Raw genomic sequence first — 22486 nt, forward strand, 5'->3', positions numbered from 1 at the left:
GATTGGTCTGCCAGTCCAGGAATCAAGTCAGTCACCTACGCTGCCTGACCAAAAAAAGTCACACACTTTTTTAGATGGCCTTTAGCTTTGATTATGGCACACATTTGCTATGACATTGTTTGGATAAGCTTATGCAATGTCACAACATTTATTTCCATCCAGGGGTCCATTAATTTTTCACTAAATCTTGTATTGATGATGGGAGAGTCTTCTCCAGCACATCCCAAAGATCCCTAATGGGGTTAAGGTCTTGGATTCCTGGGCATCAATCCAAGTGTGAAAATGAATTCACATGTTCCCTGAACCACTCTTTCACAGTTTGAGCCAGATTAATCATGGCATTGTCATCTTGGAATATGCCTGTGTCATCATAGAAGAAAAAAATCCACTGATGGAAGAACCTGGTCATTCAGTATATTCAGGTAGTCAGCAGGCCTCATTTTTATATATACGTATATAATGTTGCTGAACCTGGACCTGACCTACTGAAGCAACCCCAGATCATAAAGGCCCCCACACACCGCCCAGACATCCAACAATCTTATCCGACCACTCTCCAAGCACTCTGTTGCCTCTTATTTGACCATTCGGCAGAAAAGTTGCATTGAACACACCGCTTTGACATGGTGCCAGCTCCACAGTAGCGTGTACGTTCTGTGCTTGCGCGAGATGCAATAAGCAGGTGGCTCTCATGGTAGAGACGCTGGACGAGAGGTTTATACATGCAACTCTCTTTACTATCGATCAAAAACAAAACTTAACTATTTCAGACAAAAAACAGCTGCATACTGAACATGCAGCATGGCATTACTTCATTAGTTCATCCTGAATGGACATAATAACAGCTAGTCTCATGCCAGTACTCCAAAACATGAAAACAAGAAATGATGAAACAGAGTGTGTAGAAAACGAATGCAGACATAGTATTCTGCCCCTCCCACACACCGCACTGATTTGCTAGCACCACCAATCAGAGTATCCAATGGCTCAAACGGCTGACAGCCAACCTCCTCAGGCTTTGCATGTTGAATTGGAGCAGACAACGTCCGAGCAGCTTTGAAAGCTTCCAACGCAGCTGAACACACCAAACGTATTTGTTCCCAACCTCGTCCAAGTCTCTCCAAAGGCTTCAGACGTACAGCAGTTGGGCTGGTGTGTTGCTGCCTTAACACTGCCCCCACAGGCTTGTACAGCAGGCACTAGGCATGATGGGTGCAGCACTGAATCGACTTCTCTTCATACCCTGATGTTGCCATCACTCTGTAACAGGGTAAACCTGGACTCATAAGACCATGCAAGCTTTTTCCATCACTCCAGAGTCCAATCTTTATGCTCCCCATCAAATTGAGGCCTTTTTTCCTGATTAGTCTCACTGATAAGTGGTTTTCTTAAGGCTACAGAGCTGTTGAGTCCCAATCCAATCCCAATCCAGTTCTCTTCATATCGTGCTTTCACTATTAAACATAGCCATGAGTTCTACTGTTGATTTTTCAGTTTGATTTCACCAAACGTTTAAGTATTCTCTAATCACGATCATTCAACATTTGGTTCACCATTATCCTTCCAGGTTTTAGTAATGCCTCAGACAGTTCTTAACTCAATTTAAGTAGTTTCAGCCATCTCCTTAGATGATTTCTTTGTTTCATGCAGGCCAACAATTTGACCCTTCTGAAATAGAGTGACACATTTCCCACATGGTTGTTGAAATGAAAAAATGAAATGAGAAGCTTCTCACTGCATCAGTTAGAGGATAAATAACTTGTTGTCAGCTGAAACATATTGATCACTGCAGTAATTATCCAATGGAAGGCTCTGACCTACTGGCTAAATTAAATCCAGGTAGCAACATTTTTTTGGCCAGGCAGTGTATCCATAGTGGTATCTTAACATTTGTTTATTTGTCCAGATGTGTATTTCTGCCTCCACCCCTATACAGGAGGTGGAGGCGAATTTAGTTCTCACTCAAAGCATTTGTTAGCATTGCAACAGTTATGGAATTAAATTACAACATGTTGTTTCTGATATACAGTCCTGGTTACTTCAGATAATTTGGACGTCACTGTCAACAGTTTTCTGTTTCTGTAGCTGAAAGTAGGTTTGTATTTTGGTTGAACTGAGCTTTAAATCGCAGTGAAAGGGTGTGAAATTTGCCCTTCTGTTTCTGTCTCTCAGATGTTCAGCATATTAAAAGGAGGGAAATTATTTTGAAGAGGGAACTTGGAGAGGGGGCTTTTGGCAAGGTCTTCCTTGCTGAATGTTACAACCTGAGCCCCAACAAGGACAAGATGCTGGTAGCTGTAAAGGTAAGAGATAAAATCATTGCATGTGTGTATGTGTAAACATCAGCAGCTGAATAACTATACAGAGGTGACAATAACAGTTTGTGAAAATGCATCCAGCTGAAATATCCCAGCCAGCAGCAAAAACAGCTGCATCTCAAACAGAAATGCTGAGAAGCTGCTTGATCACTGTCAAACACACAAACAAAGCTGCTAGTTTTCTTGATGAAGCATCCTTCAATTTCGGCTGGATTTGACTGCGCGGAAAATTATTTCTTTCATGCCACAAATTAGCCACTGGTCAATATTGTGACGTTCCAACTCATGAGTAGTTATTAGTAAAGTATTACATAATACAGAAGAGTAATGGGTTGGACCACATTTGACTACTACACTATCCGACACCTAAAAAGGTACTTGACTGCATGCTGCACAGTTGTGATCGTGTTTCCAAAGGTCTGTCCACAGACAGATATTTAAGCCCCTCAAATGTACTCAAAACTGCTCCTGTGGTAATATCAGGGCTGTTTCCGTCTGTTTGGGGGGCCGCTATTTTGTCAAACTATGATGGATAGATTCCTAATCTTTTTAGGTGATCCACAAAGATGCAACAATCTAGGGCTGGGCAATAAAACGATAACAATATCTATCGCGATAGACACGTGATCAATATCAATAGAGAATACGTTCAATAGAGCATTCCCGGCCCAGCTAAGCAAGGTGGCATGATTTGGTCATGCCACCTTGCTTAGCTGGGCCTAACCCTCAGGAGAAAGGAGTGAAAGGAGAAAATGAGTGCGACCACGCAAGAGGAAATTGCCTTTTTTCTTTGGCTTTTGACACCACATAGAGTGTTGATTTTATGTGTATACATGCAAATTTTTATCTTTGTTTTATCTTTTTGTGCAGCACTTTGTAAACCTTGTTTCTGTTAAAATCGTGCTATATAAATAAAGTGGATTGGACTGGATTGAATTAACTACATTTCAGTAGCTACAACTACATTTACTTTATTTCTTGGCCTTGCGACTAGAGCTGTCAGTTTAATGCGTTAATTAGATTAATTAATTACACTGCAAATGCACGCGTTATGAAAATTAACGAAATTATTCTGAGATTCTGAGTGGCAATTCAGTGCGTGAGCATTTTAAATTTGGCCCATTGATTAGGGTTGCAGTGGTACGTCATGGTAGTACTAGCACCGAGGAACTTGTCCGGACGTGTTTGTCACCTCCCACCTGTGTCGCTAATCAAAACAGGGTGACAACAGACATGAGCCGTTTTTAGACAGAGCACCAAGCCGCCAATTTGCCCATCCTTTTGGCAGCTCAGTCCGCCGTTTTAGACAGAGGCCGGCAAATTGGGGGTCTGTTTTGGTCCGCCGATTTTCCGCCTCAGAGGGTACACTTATTTCTGCCTCGCCTGCTATCTAAAAACGAGGCGAAAATGTGCCTGCTTCTGAGTGAGGTGGGTGAAGGTGTCAATGACCTGCACTGTTGAGCGACCCACAGCTGGGGAGTTTTTAAACCAAGAAACAGCTGATCACAGCAGTCAGTCCATTACTTCATCCGCGGACATTAAGATGAGCAACTGGACAGCCGCAGAGATCCAGGAGATGCAGCATCTCCTCGGTCTCTGTAGCTGTTTCGTTGTGTTAGCTTGTTATTGTGTTGGCAAGCTAAGGACAGTCACTGCTTTCAAATTAAAAGCCCCCCACTAAGAACCCAGTTCTAAATGGGGTGCAATATAAAGCTCTTATTTTGAAGACAAATTCTATGTCACTTTTTACAGCCTTACACTTCTACTATTCATTTTGAATTGCCACATTTAGTCAGCTTTGGTATTCATTTTGAATTGCCATATTTAGTCAGCTTTGGTGCTCAATTTGAATTGAGAGTTTGCTTACGTGCCTATTTGAGACTCAGCCTTATTTTATTTCTGAATTTTATTTAAGTGTATTTGTATTGCATTTTTGAATAATGCACCTGGCCTAATTGGTTTGCTGGGATGTGCTTGACCATTTTCTTTCAAATTTCATTTATGAAACACACTTCACCAAAAAAAAAAAATAAATAAATAAAAAAAAAAAAAAAAAAAAGTGGATTTCAAATCCTCTCTTCTTGGTGTATTCAATTGATTAGTCATGCAATACAATTTTGTAATGTCCTAGAACTTGAATTCTTTATGTGGGTACCTTTAGCAGATATGAGATGGGATTAATTAGATTAATTAATTACAAATCCTGTAACTAATTAGATTTTTTTTTTTTTTTAAACGCCTGATATAATAAATTGTGGTATGAATGAAAATGTAACATTAGTACACACTCCAGTTGACTTTAGTCAATATGACAACCAACAGTGGAATCACATTGTAGTATACCTAGCCTATATGAATGATTGGTGTTTTTTTAAATTTAGATTTTTTATTCAAATAGCCTTTTTCACCCTCAGAAATATTGAAAATGATGCATCTGAATCAACAAATTAATACAAAACTTATGTCACTGAAATGCTATATAGCAAGTCTTAATGATACATTTTTGAAGACTGATAACATTCAATAATCTACGGCATCTTGCTGTCTCACAAACAGCAACAGCCATGGTCACACTGAAGTTTGAGCCAGAAACCCTTTCAAACATGTGGTTAATGTAGTGAACGACATGTACCTGACAATGTTCAGTGCCCTCCTGCAACGCCTTTGTAAGAGTTCTTAGACAGAGGGGAAACTCTGAGGACCCTCTCAGGTCCTCTAACTATTCTCTGCAGGGCTTTTTTGTCTGACCTACTGCAGCTGGAGTAACCTTGTTGAGATACGAAATACATCAGAACACTCTCCACCACACCAGTCAGTGTGTTTACATGCAGTCGGATTACAGCCATAGTTCGACTATGCTTCTCAACTCTGACAACTGCAATTGTCTGAGTATACATGCCGGTGAGAAAATTGAATTATTGGTGGAAGCACGTCATACCCTGGTACAATAGGTGGCAAATGGTGACCCATTCCAACTAGTGGTAACACAGTCAATTCCTTCTGACCTCTTTACGTCACCAACGACAACAAACTGTGCCTCGGCATTCAAGAAAGATGACGTACGAAGAGCAGGACGAAGCTATGGCTTTGTACATCTCGTGGATTATGTACACGATAATCCAACAAACAATATTCACACTGGCGCTCATGCTTGCGGTGATTTCAGAGGAAAGACGCAACCGCCGAATGCTACAGCCGGGTGCCATGCAGACCACTAATTTGTTGTTGAACTTTGCGGCCTTCCTGCTGCAAAGAAGGTCTCGACGAACATGCTGGATGCGGGTCCGAAGCAAAGACTGCTGGGAGAGAGTGGTTTTGAAGGAATTTGACGACGAGAAGTGGAAAGACAACTTTCGCATGACCTGCAAGTCCTTCATCAAATTATGTTTGATGGAAGGAGTCCTGAAGCCTGAGGACGCAACCATTCGTGCACCGGTACCACTCGAAATGCGAGTTGCCATTGTTCTCTACAAACTGGCCAGCTGTGCCGAATATAGTATTGTGGCCTACCAGTTTGGCGTCCACAAATCAACTGTAAAGAAGTTTGTGTACAATTCTGCAAAGGAATGGTGTTATCGGTCATTCATAACCTTATCAAGGTGCCCATGACAGCAGAAGCTATCAGCATAGAATGCCGATTCGAACAGAAATTCCACATCCCACAAATCATCGGGTGCATCAATGGCACACACTCCTGTACCGCCCAGTGATGGCTACAAGGACTTTGCTAACCACAAAGGATGGCCTTCGTATGTCCTCCAAGCCATGGTGGACGACACTTATCAGTAAGTTTTGGCCGAACACTTGTAGTTGTCTGTACAGTCTGTACATTATGAATGCTTACCAACTGCTGATATGATTCCTTATAGATTCTGGAACATCAACTGCAAGATGCCTGGGTGTGCTCACGATGCTAACATGCTTAGACAGTCAACGTTGTTTAGCCTTTCTACCAAAAGTAAGTCCTTATATACTCTCAAGATATCTCACTAAGCATCAGTGTTAGGGAAGTTACTCTAAAACAAGTAATTAGTCACGTATTATTAGTTACTTCTGTAAATTGTGATGAGATTACTTTACTAGTTACTGCAGTTGAAAAGTAACGTCACAACTTATTACTTTACTTTCCCATTTCTTAATTTACCGAGTAGATACAGGACAAACATCATAGCCCTATCACTTAGTGTTTATTGTATAAATATGTACAACATGGCTTATAAAACCATATGAAAGAGCAACATCCCTGTCGGCACAAAGAAATATGCCTCACTGTAACCAGCTTGTTATTACATTCATGGCAAACAAAAAATAAGTGGTCAATGAAAAGTATAAAAATAAAGGTCACTATATATCCCATACTATAACACTTTTTTGTATTTTTTGAAACCTGGGTGATTCAATAGTTGAGAGGGGAAGCATGTCTTCTACCATGAACCCTGCAACTAGCCTGTTAATGTCTTTCTGTGTTACCTGCTTCTGTGCACCACCACTTGAAAAAAGCTTTGCCCGTTTAGGCGGAATCAGCTGCTCATTGACTCCTTCAGATGACCGGCGAGCAGGATCTTTCGCCACAAGTTTTGTATGGCCACGCTGGGCTGACAAATGCTTGGACAGGTTGCTCATTGACTTGTCTGCAGTTGAAAGAAATTTTTTTGCCTGGACATAGAGTGCATTTCACTGTCCTTTCGAGCTATAAACTGAAAGTAATGGGAATATTGCCACTGGCCGAAACCTCCAGTCTCCGTCTCCGTCTCCATTTCCCTCTGTCCTGTTCGCATCAGCAGCAACGTCACCCGACTCAAATCGATCTCTATGGCAACGCACACAGGCAGCATGCACACATGCCTGCACCACTTAAACAGATCACAACTCTACACACAGGCAAACACGGCCTGGGTAACACAGGAAAGCGCGTTCCTATAGTCTAGTAAAGTAGTGTAGTTACTAATATTTTTAGTGTAATGCATTACTTTACTTCATTACCCAAAAAAGTAATATCGTTACAGTAACCTGTTACTTTGTAACTAGTTACCCCCAACACTGCTAAGCAGTCATAAAAAAGTATTCAGTATTCCTTCTGTCACTGTGTCTTCCACACACGTAGGCATAACCCTTTTGTATGAAACCTTGATGTTCAAAACACTGAATGGATTATCATCTGATACTGAACTGTTTGTTCCTAGCACACCTTGTAACCATTTTGTCTCAGGATCCAAGAGAAACCAATGGCCAATTTCTGTTGGGAGATCCAGCTTATACTCTCTTGGACTGGCTCATGAAAGGCTACACCAATTCCCCAAACATCACCCCTGAGCAAGAGGGTAACCCTAACCCCCACCCTAACCCTCTGCAAGGACCACAGTAGAGATTGTGTTTGGAGGACTGAAATCACACTGGAGAGTGTTGCTTAAGCGCAGTGACTTTCACTTTACATTTACCCCTCACGTGATTGCAACAAGTTGTGCATTGCACAATTTCTGCAAGAAGGAGAGTGTGAATCCCACCCGGACAGTTGAAGCTGCTGTCCTTGAAGCAGACCTGCCACAGCCGAGTGTCCATGCTTACAACACCTCGGACAATGCAAGTGCACAGAGAATCAGAGTGGTGCTTACAGACTATTTGATTACAAACTTCCCCCGGCACCGACCATACTTTTAGATGTCTTAGTGTTTTGTAAATAGTTGAAAAAAGTTTTCACATTGTTGATTGTACATTTTATACTTGTTTCATTCGAAGAATAAACAAACACTCACAACAGTTGGAAATATGTGTTTTATTTATATCAAATATGGACAAGGTAAAATGTAGACATACAATTATAAAATAGAAAAGTACAAGCAGCATAGGTTGATGCAGCTAGAATATTGCAGAACTTACCAGGTAAAGCAACAGAAGGTAGTGGAGTACTACTCCTCTCCATTCCAGCTCCTCCGGTCGAGTGAGGAGAGGACCCAGGTGAGCCTTTGGGCAGGCCCTCTCCTTTGGGTAAACAGTCATCATTGTAGTCTCTACAAAGGGGCACAAAAACATGAACGTTTACAATCAAAGTACACGTTTTCATCATGGGTTTATTTGTGGCCAGTGAGGGGAAGCTCAACTACTCATGTTCCAACACATTTTTAATGCATTTGCCCCTTTCTCCAACACAATGGGCCTGCTAACATGTGGCATCTATGTTAGCTTTCGGTTAAGGGTTATAGCAACTTACCTATGGCAGATAGCTCGAAGCCAACATCCACACCATTTTGTCCAGTTTGGGCCAGAGGTCACCTCCCAAGGAGTTTTTCCAACAACACATAAAACAGACAAGTAGCACACTCACGACCACTTGTTTTGGTTGTTGCGTTTGGCGCCGTGGTATGCCTTCCTGAGATTTTTCCACCGGACTCGGACCTGCTCCGGGGTCCTTGTGAAGCCAGCTTCCTTCATTTTCTGAGCCACCTTTTTAAATAAATCTCCATTTCGTGTTTTTCTCCCATCCATGAACTTCAAAATGTTCAGTTCTTGGAGCTGGTGCAACATGAAACTCGTCTCCTCATCTGTCCCGAAGTACGTGTTGCTCCTCTCCATCTTGTTGTTTGCTATTTCTGGTAACAACACGACTATATCGTCTAATTCTACTTCCGGGTCATGGCCCTGGGGAAGAAATCTCGCGCATGCGCAGAATGCAAAATCCGATCCGATGAGATGTAGACATGCAGGAGTAATGTGACTATCAATCGAATAATCCAGGTCTGTTAATTTGACTACAGTCCGATTTTAGTCAGTTTAGTTTAGTGTATACATGCATCTTAATCTTGAGTGTCATGTAAACGCACTGACTGCAGAAAGCCCTGAGGATGCTGATGGGGAGAGAGGCTTGTTTCAGCTTCCACAGGAAATACAGTCTCTGCTGGGTCCGTTTCATGATCCCTGAGGTGTTCTTATTTCAGATTAGGTCCTGAGAGATCTGCACTCTGAGGAACTTGGTGTTCTCCACTCTCTCCACTGTGCGGCTACTAATACTGAGAGGAGCGTGCTCAGGCTATGACCTCCGGAAGTCAATAATCATGTCCTCAGTTTTGTCCGCGTTGAGCACCAGACTGTTTTCTGTGCACCAACACTCTAGGTATTTAATTTCTTCTCTTTACATTGGATTCACCATTTCTGTGAATGCGTCCCACTACTGTGGTGTCATCGCAAACTTGATGATCTGGTTCCCCTTGTGTCTGGATGCACAGTCATGCGTTAGCGGTGTAAACAACAACGGACTGATTACACAGCCTAGAGGAGATCCAGTGCTCATCGTGATGGAGTTGGAAGTGTTATTTCTGACACGGACAAACCGAGGTCTCTCCGTCTGAAAGTCCTGGATCCAGAGACATGGGGTGGTTTTCAGTCCAAACAGGAGGAGTTTCTCCATTAGTTTCTGGGTGATGGTATTGAATGCTGAGCTGAAGTCATCAACAGGATTCTGTCATAGGTGTTGTTCTGGTTTCTACTGCATCCTCTGTTGAGCGGTTGGGATGATAAGCAAATTGATGTAGGTCGTGTGATGCAGGGAGGCTGGCTGTGATGTGTGGTTTGACAAGCCGCTCAAAACACTTCATCACAATTGGTGTCAGTGTGATGGAGCGATTGTCATTCAGACAGGATACAATTGATTTCTTAGTTATTGGTATTATAGTGGATATTTTGAAGCATCTGGGGACAATGGCCTGACTGAGGGAGATGTTGAGGATGTCAGTCAGGACATCTGCTAGCTCACCAGCGCAGGTTCGAGCATACATCCTGGGATGTTATCCAGGCCTTTCCGTGGATTGACCCTGGTTAGGGTTCTGCATGTGTCTGCAGTGTTGATGGTGAGGGATGGCCCGATAGATGGTGGAGAGGGACCAGCCCTCCCTCTGGTTGTCAAGTTTGGTTTTTCAAAGTGTGCAAAGAAGTTGTTGAGCCTGTCTGGAAGAGAAGCATCATTGTCGTTGACCCCTTGCCTGGACTTGCAATCCGTCAGTGCTTGGACTCCTTGCCACATCCATCTGGTGTTTCCTGTGTCACAGAGGTGTCCCTGGCTGAGTGGAGAGCGGTCATACCTCCTGCCCTATTTACTAATATGTATTAATAAGTAGATGTTTAGTATTTTTTATGAAGGTAGATCATTTTGACCTGGTCATTTTAAAAGTAGCTTGCAAGCTAAAAAAGTGTGGGCACCCCAGACCTAGATCTTAATGATTCTGGTTAAGTATGATGTGCTTCCATCACCAAAGAACCTCCATCAGTGGTATGGTTAGGATCCAAGCTGTGCCCTCTGCCCAACTCCAGCTACCCTGAAACACATCATGACAGGCTGCAAGACCAGCCTCACACAAAGGAGATACATCTGGTGGCATAATTAGGTACTAAAAAGGGTTAACCCTTGCATTATCTCTCAAGAAAAAGTAGTGTGCGGCCAACTCCTTGCCTCAGAGAACAAGCAACCACCCCCTAAGGGTAACCTTTGTCCGATAAGGACACAAAACACCCAGACATCATTCCACCCAATCAGAGAAAGGACACCTATGCGGGCCCGTGACTGGAGGATGCTGGCGGACATAGTCCAACAACTCATTTTTCCACCTGAGACTGCCTCCACCAACCTCAGGCCAGACCTGGTGTTCTGGTCCACTTCACTGAAGACTGTGTACATCATAGAGCTCACAGTTCCTTGGGAGAACTCGATGGAGGAGGCCTATGAGTGTGAGAAGCTGCGCTATGCAGACCTTGCATCAGAAACAATGCAGAGTGGCTGGAACGCAAACGTCTATCCAGTTGAAGTGGGATGTAGAGGATTTGTTGCATCGTCTACCATCAGACTACTAAAAGACCTAGGAATCCATGATAAAGCTCTGAGGAATACCATCAGATCGGTCTCAGAAGAAGTGGCAAGAAGCAGCTGGTGGATTTGGCTCAAGCGGAAAGACCCATACTGGGCCCCAAATATGTCAGTGTGAAGCTCTGGGACAGTTTTGACACAGGATACATGCTGAGGGCCAATCATCCTGCAGTGGGCTGCCCTTACCACCCTCAACAGCTAAACAAATGCCATGGAAATGCTCACCACCTGTTGGCACAAGGGACTTCTTAACATCTTATTCTGTGTATTTTGATTCTACACAGCTTTGAATCATTAAGTTGCAATGACCTTGAGAGATATGAACTCATATCAGTCGTCAGTGTGCTAGCATCAATACCGAATTGTTTATACAGGGTTCTTATTGACATCCTATGAGGGTAGAATGTTCTGGATCTTAGATATTTCAAACTCTGAAAATGTAAAAACATTTTAACATAGAAGTATTATGAAATAGGAGCCAAATCAGTTAAATACCTAGCATACAAACTATGCAAACAGCAGATGGAAAGGAATTTATTACTTTACAAGCCTAGCAGCCCAGCTAGGAGAGTCTAACCTCTGGATAAACCTTAAGCATCCTTGAAAGATAAGCATTACTTTGAGCAGAAGGATTTTTTCAAGTACCCCAAGTTAAGACATAACTTAAATGAGAAGTGTAGACAATGGACTTTACAACTGCAGAATCTGATTTCTGTAATATCCTGAATTCAGCAACTAATTCAACACCAACTAAATCAATTTCCTTACTGTATGATGCTCTGATGAATGCTAGAAATGTAAACACTTGGAATATCAAAGAAAAGTGGGAAAAAGAGGCAGCAATAGAACTCTCGGGGGAGGCTTGAGTTGAAGCTTTCAATGGTCCTCAACTAACTATTTAGATTCAGAATATTCTTCCAGTAGTGTATTCTCCAAATATGTTAAGACCCCACACCACGAAAAAAATCATCAGACAAACCCGAAGCATTGGAAACAGTGTGGCTCAAAGGAGGCCAATCACGTCCATGTTTTCTGGGACTGTCCCAAACTGAATTCATCCTGGAATGACTTCCACAAAGCACAAAATGCAGTTTCAAAGATCCAAGCACCTCAGGATTTTGAGACTTTTTTAAATTTATTAATTTATTTTCTTAATTTTAACAGCTTTATCATTTTTCAATATCAAAAACAATGACATCATTGGTTAAGATTTTTTTTACGAAAGTTGTGTACCCCCATGCCCCATCTAGGTGGCATCCCCACAAATACATGTATTAGACAGTAACAGAACACCAAAATAAATAAGTAAAATAAATAAACACACTCTAGACATTGAGAAGACCAGGACGACAGTCAAAGAGAAAAAAACAAATAAAGACAAGGGGGTCAGGCAAAAGGCAAGCTCTTAATACGAGTTATGAACTGTGACCAGGTTTTGTCATATTTATCCTCCAAGCTGCATACTGTATACCTATTTTTTTCTAAAGCTAATCCCAACATCACTTCTTTAATCCATTGAACATAGGAATGGGGGTTCTTCCCCTTCCAGTTTAGCAGTATCAGACGTTGAGCATTAAACGATGCATAGGTGACTGCATTTTTGTGAAGGTGGCATAAGCATAGCTCATCCCTAACTACACAGAAGATAGCTATAAAAGGATCAGGTTGTGATTGGAAAATGGAAGACCAAAATCCATGCAAAACATGTGTCCTAAAGAAACAGGAGAATATTGACATCAAGGGCAGTTTGTTGCCATATTAGGGTATAATTTAGACAATCTGTCATTGGAATAATGTAATCTGTGAACAACCTTAAATTGAATCAAGCCATGCCTGATACAGAGAGACGATGTATGTATACGCTGTATGGTATTTTTCCAAGTATCCTCTGGCATAACCTCTCCAATTTCTCCCTCCCATGCCACCTTGATTTTGTCTCATGCATGAGAACCGCTATTCAGAATGAATGCATATATTTTTGATATTGCTCCTTTATTAAATGGATTTACATCAAGGACGGAATGCAGTTAGTCTTTAGGCTGTGGAGATGGATAACCTGAGAAATATTTTGAGGCAAAACGCAGAACCTGAAGATATCTGAAGTAATGAGACTTTGGTAAGTTATGGTCTTCACATAGAAATTTAAAATGATGCAAAGCCATCTTCGGCGAAGAGATCTTGAAAGTAGACCAAGTCCCTTTTATGCCAAACTGCAAAAGCTTGATCTATTAGAGATGGTGCAGAGAGATGATTTGACATTATTGGAAAGAAACTACATATATTTGTCAGATTAAAATGTTTTCTGAACTGGCCCCAGATCTTAATCGAATTTTGGATCACCAAATTAGAGTTCAGTTCAGGTACTTTGATATTTAGTGGGAGAGGAGTCAGGATTGAAATCGGGGAAACCGGGAGTGAGGCTCTCAGTTCCATATCAGCCCAGACCGGACCCTCTTTATCTGCGAATGTGGTGATCCAGTATGTCAACTTAACATTAGCTGCCCAGTAATAAAATAAGAAATTAGGTAAACCCAGACCACCATCAGATTTAACTCTCTCCAGGCTTGCCTTCTTTATACGTGCTGTTTTTTTTTATTTTTTTTTTATTCCATATGAACGAGGAGATGAAGCGATCCAGCTGGGCAAAATAAGACTTTGGGAGAAAAATGGGAATCATTTGAAATAAATAAAGAAACCTCATCTTCACTGCATTTATCCATCCTGCCAGGGAGAATGGAAGTCTTGACCATCTAGACACGGTCTAAGATAGAACTGTAATTGTATTGAAAAATAGCCTTAATCGAACCTGCTATTTCTATTCCGAGATAAGTAAATTTGTCATTTTCAAATTTTAAAGGGCAAATTTTCATAAGTGAGCTGACTTGCCAGATTATTCAATGGAATAGTAAAGATTTTGATAAATTAACTAAACCCAGATATACTACTGAATTCTTGCAGCAGGTGGAGAAGGTAGTGCATGCTCTGAATTGGGTCTGATATTTGTAAGAGCAGATCATCAGTATAAAGCAGAGTGTTATAGTTTGTTTCAGCCATGGATATACTCTTAATCCTGCCATCTGATCTAATAGCAATTGCAAGTGGTTCAGTTGCAATGTCGAAGAAGAAGGGCGACAGACAACAACCCTGTTTGTTACCTCTGTGGAGCAGAAAGTATTCTGAAATATGGCCATTAGTCCTGACCGCCGTCATAGGTGTTGAATATAGAACTTTGATCCACCTACAGAAAATGGGCCGAATTCCAAACTTTTCTAAGGATCCAAAAAGGTAGGCCCACTCAATTCTGTCGAACGCCTTTTCAGTGTCAAAGCTTAGAATGATGTCAGGTTGTACTGTTGAGTAGGGGGAAAATAACACATTAAATAATCTTCTCACATTAAAAAATGATTGCTGTCCGGAAATAAAGCCTGTTTGGTCCTCATAAATAATGGTGGGAAAAATAGGGTCCAATCGCTGTGCAAGGGCTTTTGTTAGAATTTTATAGTCACATCACAGAAGACTTACTGGCCTGTATGAGCTACACTGTACAGGATCCTTATCTATTTTTAGTAGAACAGAAATTGTGGCCTGGGTAAGTGTTTGCAGTCATTTTCCATTTGCCAATGATTCATCAAACTGATTTTAGGACAGGTGTGGGTTTTGCAGAAAATTCCTTATAGAACTCTATGGGGAATCCATCTGGGCCTGGCACCCTTCCTGTTTGAGATGACTCGTGGCATTTACCATTTCTTCAAGCGACAGTGGCTGCTCTAGAGATGACTGAGCATCCGGAGAAAGTCTTGGGATATCCAAAGAATCGAGAAATCAGTAGATCTCTGACTAATATCTACCTCTGACTGATATAGACTAGAATAATATTGTTTAAACTGGTCATTAATGACTTGGGGACTGTGTGATATAGAGGCAGCACCTCTATCGATTCCTGGGATCATTTGTTCAGCTAACTGTTGTTTAAGTTGTAGTGCAAGTAGCCTCCCTGCTCATTATATACCTGTCTAGATTTAAGATTTTTTTTTCCAGCTTTCCATGTCATAAGTGCATTAAATTCAGTTTGCAACAGGAGTTTATCCTTATAAAGATCTGGTGTAGGCAAAAGAGCGTAACATCTGTCAATATCTGCAATTTTACCAGCCGGCTCTTTAAGTTGTTTGGAACACTCCTTGTTCCTATGTGCCACATAGGCGATAACCTGTCCCCTAATGTAGGCTTTCATGGACTCCCACAAGACTCCCCTAGACACATCCTGACTGTCAAATTTCTAAAAAGAAGTCAACCTGAGAAATGTTCACATAAAAGTAATTGGGGGTCTAGATGCCAAGTTCGTTGGGGCACTACATTGGTTGGAAAAAAAGTGCACTGGACTGTGATCTGATAGCACTTTACTGTGATATTTACTGTTGCAAATGAAGGGTAATAGCATGTTATTGACAATAAAATAATCAATCCTGGAATAGCTATGATGAACAGGGGGAAAAAAAAAGGGGAGGTGGACCCAAACGCAGTTACACAGGAGGCAAGATCAGGGGAACAAAAGGTGAGCTTGTATTTAAAAGCTGTTTACAAAAACACAAAAGCAGACAAAACGGGGACGAAAAACAAAGTAGCAACCAATGATGAGACAAAGTAGCAAAGCAAAAATACAAAGTTCAAATCAAACATGGAGGAAAAAAAAATGCAATAAAAATCCAAAACCTACCAAACAGGAAACAGGAGCAGGAGCAACCAAAGACAGAATACAAAACAATGACCGGACGAGGAGTGAAGGGAAACACACAGACTACACAGACACTGATTACCAAACGAGGAACAGGTGAGGAGAGAGAGGAGGGAGGAAGCCAGGTGTGATAACGACAGGGAGGAGCACAGAGGAGCAGACCAGGAGGGAACAAAGCTGACAGACAGAGGGAGACAGAGGGCAGACCACAGGAAAACTTAAAGGACAAGAGACACAAAAGGGCATGGAAAAACAAAAACATGACACAAGACATGATACAAAGACATGATACCAAGATAGGAGAATGTGAAACAATAAAAAAATAATCAGAGCATAACACAAGGACCTGACTCATGACAGTACCCCCCCCCTCGCCCTTAAGGGACATCTCCCAGATGTCCCTTAAAACAAAAGTTCAAATCAAAGTCAAAGCTCAAATCAAGCATGAAAAAAAAAAAAAAATCCAAAACATACCAAACAGGGGACAGGAGCTTGGACAGGAGCTTGGACAGGAGCTTGAACAAGAGCATGAACAGGAGCACGAACGCAGACAAGGACAAATCAAGACACCATTAGAATACAATGACCTGACAGGGAGTGAAGGGAACACAGTGACTAAATACACAGACACTGATGATCAGACGAGGATCAGGTGAGGAGAGAGGAGGCCAGGTGTATTAACGAAGGGGAGGAGCACAGAGGGGCAGACCAGGAGGGAACAAAGCTGACAGACAGAGGGAGACAGAGGGCAGACCACAGGAAAGACTTAAAGGACAAGAGACACAAGAGGGCATTGGAAAACAAAACATGACACAAGACATGATACCAAGACAGGAGAATATAAAACAAACAAAAAAAAAAAAACCATAATCAGAGCATAACACAAGGACCTGACTCTCGAGTCATGACAATATCTGCCATTAGTATCTGATATTACTTCAGAGTGCTCAAATGGGATCCCCCTCCTAATTAGAATTGCTGCTCCCCTGGCTTTATGGTTAAAACGTGAATGATATATTTAACCAATCCACTTACAACTTAGTCTTTTTTGGGAATTAATATTTAAATGTGTCTCCTGTTGCAATATTACATCAGGTTTTAATGATTTCAGATGTCTAAATATGTTGCTCCATTTAACCAAATAATTCATCCCAAAACAAAATGTAACAGGGCTTTCCTCTCAATACTATCGTTGCTGCATGTGTACTGTCACTTACTTGGTCACAGGCAGAGACATAGCTTAACACTTAGAGTTGGAAGATATCACCACAAGAAAAGAGTACAATAAAATGAAATTGGTTGTAATAATGATAATCAGGGGACTGATTAGTGTCAGTTAGAGGCGCTGGAGCCATGCCCACGTGCAGGAGGGGAGCCTCCTCTGTGTACATACTTTCCATACTTCTTTCATACAGTTACTTTTCTGATAGTTACTTTATTACCACAAGCTCCCCAATGACTCCATCTGCCCAATTTTTATCAGTTGTGACGGATAATTCCAGCTGTGGAGTAGCTTTAGTTATGAAATAACTGAATCACATATGCTGCATGTGCACAGAAAATGATGACTCACATATTGACTCCGTCTGAGCTAGCTGCTCCCGTCACTCTCCCGGTGGCCGTGATGGAAGCAACCGCTGTCAGCGTGGCGGAGAGGGTTGGTGGCAGGCACATAATGCCAGTGGCCGTGATGGTGGCACCTGCTGTCTGTGGGACGGGAGGATGCAAGCCGGGGACAAGAGGGTCGGTTCGGCCCCACTCACCAGCATCAAGGGACTCTTCAGAAATCCAGACTTTACCCGGTGGTAGTTGCTGCAACTATCAGGGGTAAATTGGACACTGCAGAGACGGATGTTGGTGGTGATTTTAAACTCTCCACAGTAGCTCCTCTTGACAAAATTGATCTACCGGTTTCTTATATTGTAGTCTGTACGAAACTTTAATAAGCTACAAGGCCGTTACTCTGCACACTGTGGCATCCAAGAAAGATGTACGAGCGAAGTGAAGGACACGACTGGTTAGCTGACTGACCGACTGGTTAGCTAGATGCAAGCTATCGGAAGAGACTATCTGAGACTCGAAAGCAAGCAGAAAACCACCAATGCTAATGTGCACTGAACGTATTTATACCGTTTCCATATCAGGGTGGGGTTTATGCTAATCATTGCAACGTTACGTAACACAGCCATGATTTCTGACCCGCCCATTAAAGGTCCCATATCATAAAAAACACGTTTTATCTGGACTCTCTATATATAAGCTGGTCCTCCCTGAGCCTGCCAACTCCCAGAATGAGGAAAACAATTGATTCCTACACGGTCTCTGCAGCCCCCACACTGGTAACATGGCGCTCCTACAGGCTGTTCAGAATCTACTCCTGTCGTTACGTAATGAAAGGAGTCATTATCATAGGCCGACCTCCTCTGCGCGGTGATAGGAGATATCCGAGAGGGGGCCATTCATCCCAGAGGTGAATTTCAGTGTGTTCAGCAGTGAGACAGCAGTGTTTCACAATGTCGTCACTCAGAGCTAGACATGCAAATAGCTCTGTTGTTGGTTGTAAAAATCAACCTAAGTGCCCATATTCTGTCCCAGCTACAGAACAGCAGAAGAGACAGTGGTTGCATTTCGTATTTTGAGACAACGTGCCAGCTGCAGTTCGTGTTAGTTTGTATGTGTGTGCTAATCACTTTACATTGGACTGCCTCAGTAACGAGGGTCAGTATGAAGCTGGCTTTGCCTCGACACTGACCCTCGTAAAAGGATCAGTCCCAACCATACCAGACCCAGCAACTGCACCCAAGCCACTGAAAAGCGTCGCCACAGTTTCATGGTATTCATAGTTGCCTATGAGGATGGTGAAGACAGCTGGAAATCGGCTAACTAGTTAGCCCTGCTTCGGTCCGCGATGCAATGGAGTTTGGAGCGAGTTTAATGTTTATAATATAACGATGGCAATTGGTTGTCACAGTAAAAAGTCTGGAAACATGCAGACTGGAGACAGAGATTATGCTAACGGTGTCCAAGAGTTTGGAGACTGAGTTGGAGACAAACACAGCTTTCCCGAGCTGTTAGCCATTAGCTACATGGCAGTAACTGTATGTACGAACAAACTAACATTATACAGACACACTAACCATTCTGAAACATCCTGCTGCAGCTGCAGAGTCTGCACTTCTTCAGGAGCCTCTCCTTCTGGGTCCCATTCTGGGTAAAACTTGTTCAGTTGAACAAAAAAATCTCTGCGAGCCATAGCAATACATATATAAATCCACCGTAAACATTAGTACATGCTACTGCTAACGCAAGGAGCATCCTCTTCCTGAGAGTGACATAACAGGTAGGGCTCTCCAAGTGGGCGATGACAGACGGAGCTCATTAGCATTTAAAGATGCAGGCACAGAAACAGACTGCTCTGAATAGAGCTCTGTATAGTGACTTTTAGACAGTTGAAATTCAGGAACACAGATGGGTTTGGGGCAATGCATATCGAATACAGAGCAGTTGGACCTCTGACAGCTGTGTGAAATTGATGAAAAACAGTATAATATGGGACCTTCAAATCCTGAACACAGACATTTTGAAACACAGTTTGTGAGCCTACCTCCACAATTAAATTCTAAATGGTTGAAAGGCTTTTTACATTTTAAAGAAATACATTTCTGACCTATTTCATGTTTTTAGAAGAAAATGTAGAATAAAAGTGTTGAAGAAAACTGTTTTAGGAAAGATATTCTCCAGGCCATGCTATTTAGGGTTAGGGTTAGTAACCCTAACCCTATTCCTAGGGTTATATAGTGTATATATAGACCCTCAACATCTGGATCTTGTTATGATTTGTACCCCACAGTCACATTAAATTGCAAACTGTGCATACCTGTCCATCATGGATCCTCAGTCCCATCAATTTTTTCCCCATATTTATATTCCTTAGATGGCTGAAGAACATCACCCAGCCTTGTGCATATTCCAAACATAAAGTGCATCCCACTGCCATGCAGTAACGTTTACCACAAGCCACTGTAAAATTAACACTCAGCACTCAGATATATTGCTTCGCGCCTGGTCTAGCGTCGGTGTATAGTTGAGGGCTAGCTCTTCCTTCAACATTTCAGTGACAGTTGTATATTCCCGAATCCCTCTTCCACTCCAATCAGTCTACAATTATCTCGCTGCTGTCAGGACTCCAAATCTTTGGTCTTATCTGCCAGCCGGGTTACTTGTGTAGACAGCGTACTAACTTTAGCTTCAAGTGCCATAACCCGGTTAGCATGGTCATTAACTTCCTCCTCAAGATCATCAATGCGGGTTGCAAATGCGTCATTTTCTTTGTGCACTTCTTTAATTACCTTCATAAACTCTGCGTGCACACTCGGGATTTCTGTCCTTCAATCACTCGCCAGGTTGTCTATTTTCTTGGGCAGTTTACCTGCAACCACTGTCACAGACGAGTCGATCTTCGTTAGCACATCTGACCCTGACCCTGCTTCCGCGGCCAGATCCACATCAGGCGAGTCTGAGGCTCCTGGCTCTGACTTCGGCTTTTGATATTTAGGCATTTTGGGCAGCTTTGAGTTAAAAAGCACGGCTAATTTGAAGGATTTGGCAGGGTTAGGGATAGGGTTAGGATTAGAGATTTAGACACACGTTCACACCGGAAGGGACGAGAAGGAGAGGAGAAATATTAAATAAATGTTTGTTCTAGGCAGAGCTCATAAAACCACATCCTCACATGTTGCTGCTCAACTGCGCACCCCCAGAATTTTGAGAACTTTTATCTGGGCAATGTTTTGGTTCTGGAGCAATGGAGGGATATGAAGCTGCAACAAATCCTTCTAGTGGCAAGTAAGAAAAAAATGAAAAAAACAATCACAAGAATGTGGTTAAACCCATCACCTTGAATACCTGATGACTGGTACAGAATCATTTTAATGCTTGAGGATGTTTTTGAGTAGTTTTCGGGATTTTGTCTGACAACATTGCCGAATGCACATGTGTATGTTCACACAAAAAAGAGAGAGATTACAAGGGATACAATGTGAACTTTATATGAAGAAATTGTTTATTGTAAAATATCTCCTTTTTCATAATAAATATGATTTAAAAAAAAGAAATTGTTGACCCTAACCCTAATAATACCAGTTTCAAACCATTTTCCTAACCTTAACCCTAACGTGGAGCATAGATTCTTCATCTTTTTAAACTTGGAATGAATCATGAAATGTTTCATACAAGGTTAACAAAAAGTTCAAGGATTATTTTGGTTAAATAAAGGGAATTCTGCATTTCATTTTTTTATTTGTGTACTTACATCATAGCGAAATTTTCAAAGAATGTTCAAACCCAGAGAAATTCACAAGTTTACTCAAGCTAAAGGTGCGTTGAGTTAGGTCATTACCACTATTTCTGGGATAGACAAAGCAACCAGAGTGGGTGAAAATAACTGGTCTGCAGGGGCTACACAGCTACACTGTTTATTGTAATACAATGCAATTATCTGAGGCAAATGATTAAGTAATACTGTATAACATACACAATCAGTTAAGGAATAAATACGAGCAGATAAAGGTAGAAAGAATATTGGGACCGACACAAAATGGCGCATAATTGTAGAGTGGAAGGAAAATGATACATGGTTTTCAAATATTTTTACAAATAATAAAAAAAAAGAAAAGTGTGGCGTGTATTCAGCCATCTTCACTCTGATACCCTGATAAATAAAATCCAGTGCAACCAGTTGCCTTCAGAAGACACCTAATTAGTAAATGGAGTACACCTGAGTGTAATCTAATCTCAGTATAACTACAGCTGTTCTGTGAAAGCCTCAGAGGTTTGTTAGAGAACATTAGTGATCAAACAGCATCATGAAGCCCAAAGAACACACCAGACAGGTCAGGGATAAAGTTGTGGAGAAGTTTAAAGCAGGGTTAGGATATGAAAAAATATCCCCAGCTTTGAACATCTCATGAAGCAGTGTTCAATCCATCACCTGAAAATGGCATGTTTGGCACAACTGCAAACCTCCCAAGACATGGCTGGTCTCACCTAGAAAGGCTGGGCAAGGAGAGCATCGATCAGAGAAGCAGCCAAGAGCATACAACACATAGTTCTACCTCCTTAGGTAGTGATTCTATTTCAAGCATAATGCATCATCAGCATCCTAAATCTCAGAAGTTTAGCGTCTATTGTTAACTCCACCAATTTTGTCTGCTCTGTGTAGTTCAGTTTTTTTTTAATCCTTTTTATTTAAATCATCTCTGTATTTTCTGTTTTCCCTGATATAGCTCAATTCTAATTCTTTAGGTTAAAAGGTGCTCCCTCCTTTTAAAAGCTATAACATGCATATAACATTTGAATCAGGCTAAAAACAGGGCTGCTTTATGAACTCTTGCAAAGCAACTTGTCTTAAACACATTTGACACTTTAAACTTACTTTTGTAATGCTTACATTGCAAAACTTTAACTTAACATTTAGCTGTCATGTCATGTCATGTCATTATCCATAACCGCTTATCCCTTTCCATGGGGTGGCGGCGTGTTGCTGCTGGAGCCAATCCCAGTCTTGTCTCAGGGCGAGGGCAGTGT

General features: G+C 41.7%; 1 protein-coding gene across 4 annotated transcripts in view; it reads left to right on the forward strand.

Annotated features, from left to right (window-relative positions):
* Positions 1-22486, forward strand: part of LOC119024832 (NT-3 growth factor receptor-like) — a 266546-nt gene that overhangs the window by 198196 nt on the left and 45864 nt on the right. For all 4 annotated transcript variants that reach the window (XM_037107965.1, XM_037107966.1, XM_037107968.1 and 1 more), the window contains one exon: positions 2173-2303. In XM_037107965.1, the coding sequence (XP_036963860.1) occupies positions 2173-2303 (131 nt within the window). The remainder of the gene's footprint in view (positions 1-2172; positions 2304-22486) is intronic.

The sequence above is a fragment of the Acanthopagrus latus genome, chromosome 8 (genome assembly GCF_904848185.1).
Source record: "Acanthopagrus latus isolate v.2019 chromosome 8, fAcaLat1.1, whole genome shotgun sequence".
Taxonomy (NCBI): domain Eukaryota; kingdom Metazoa; phylum Chordata; class Actinopteri; order Spariformes; family Sparidae; genus Acanthopagrus; species Acanthopagrus latus.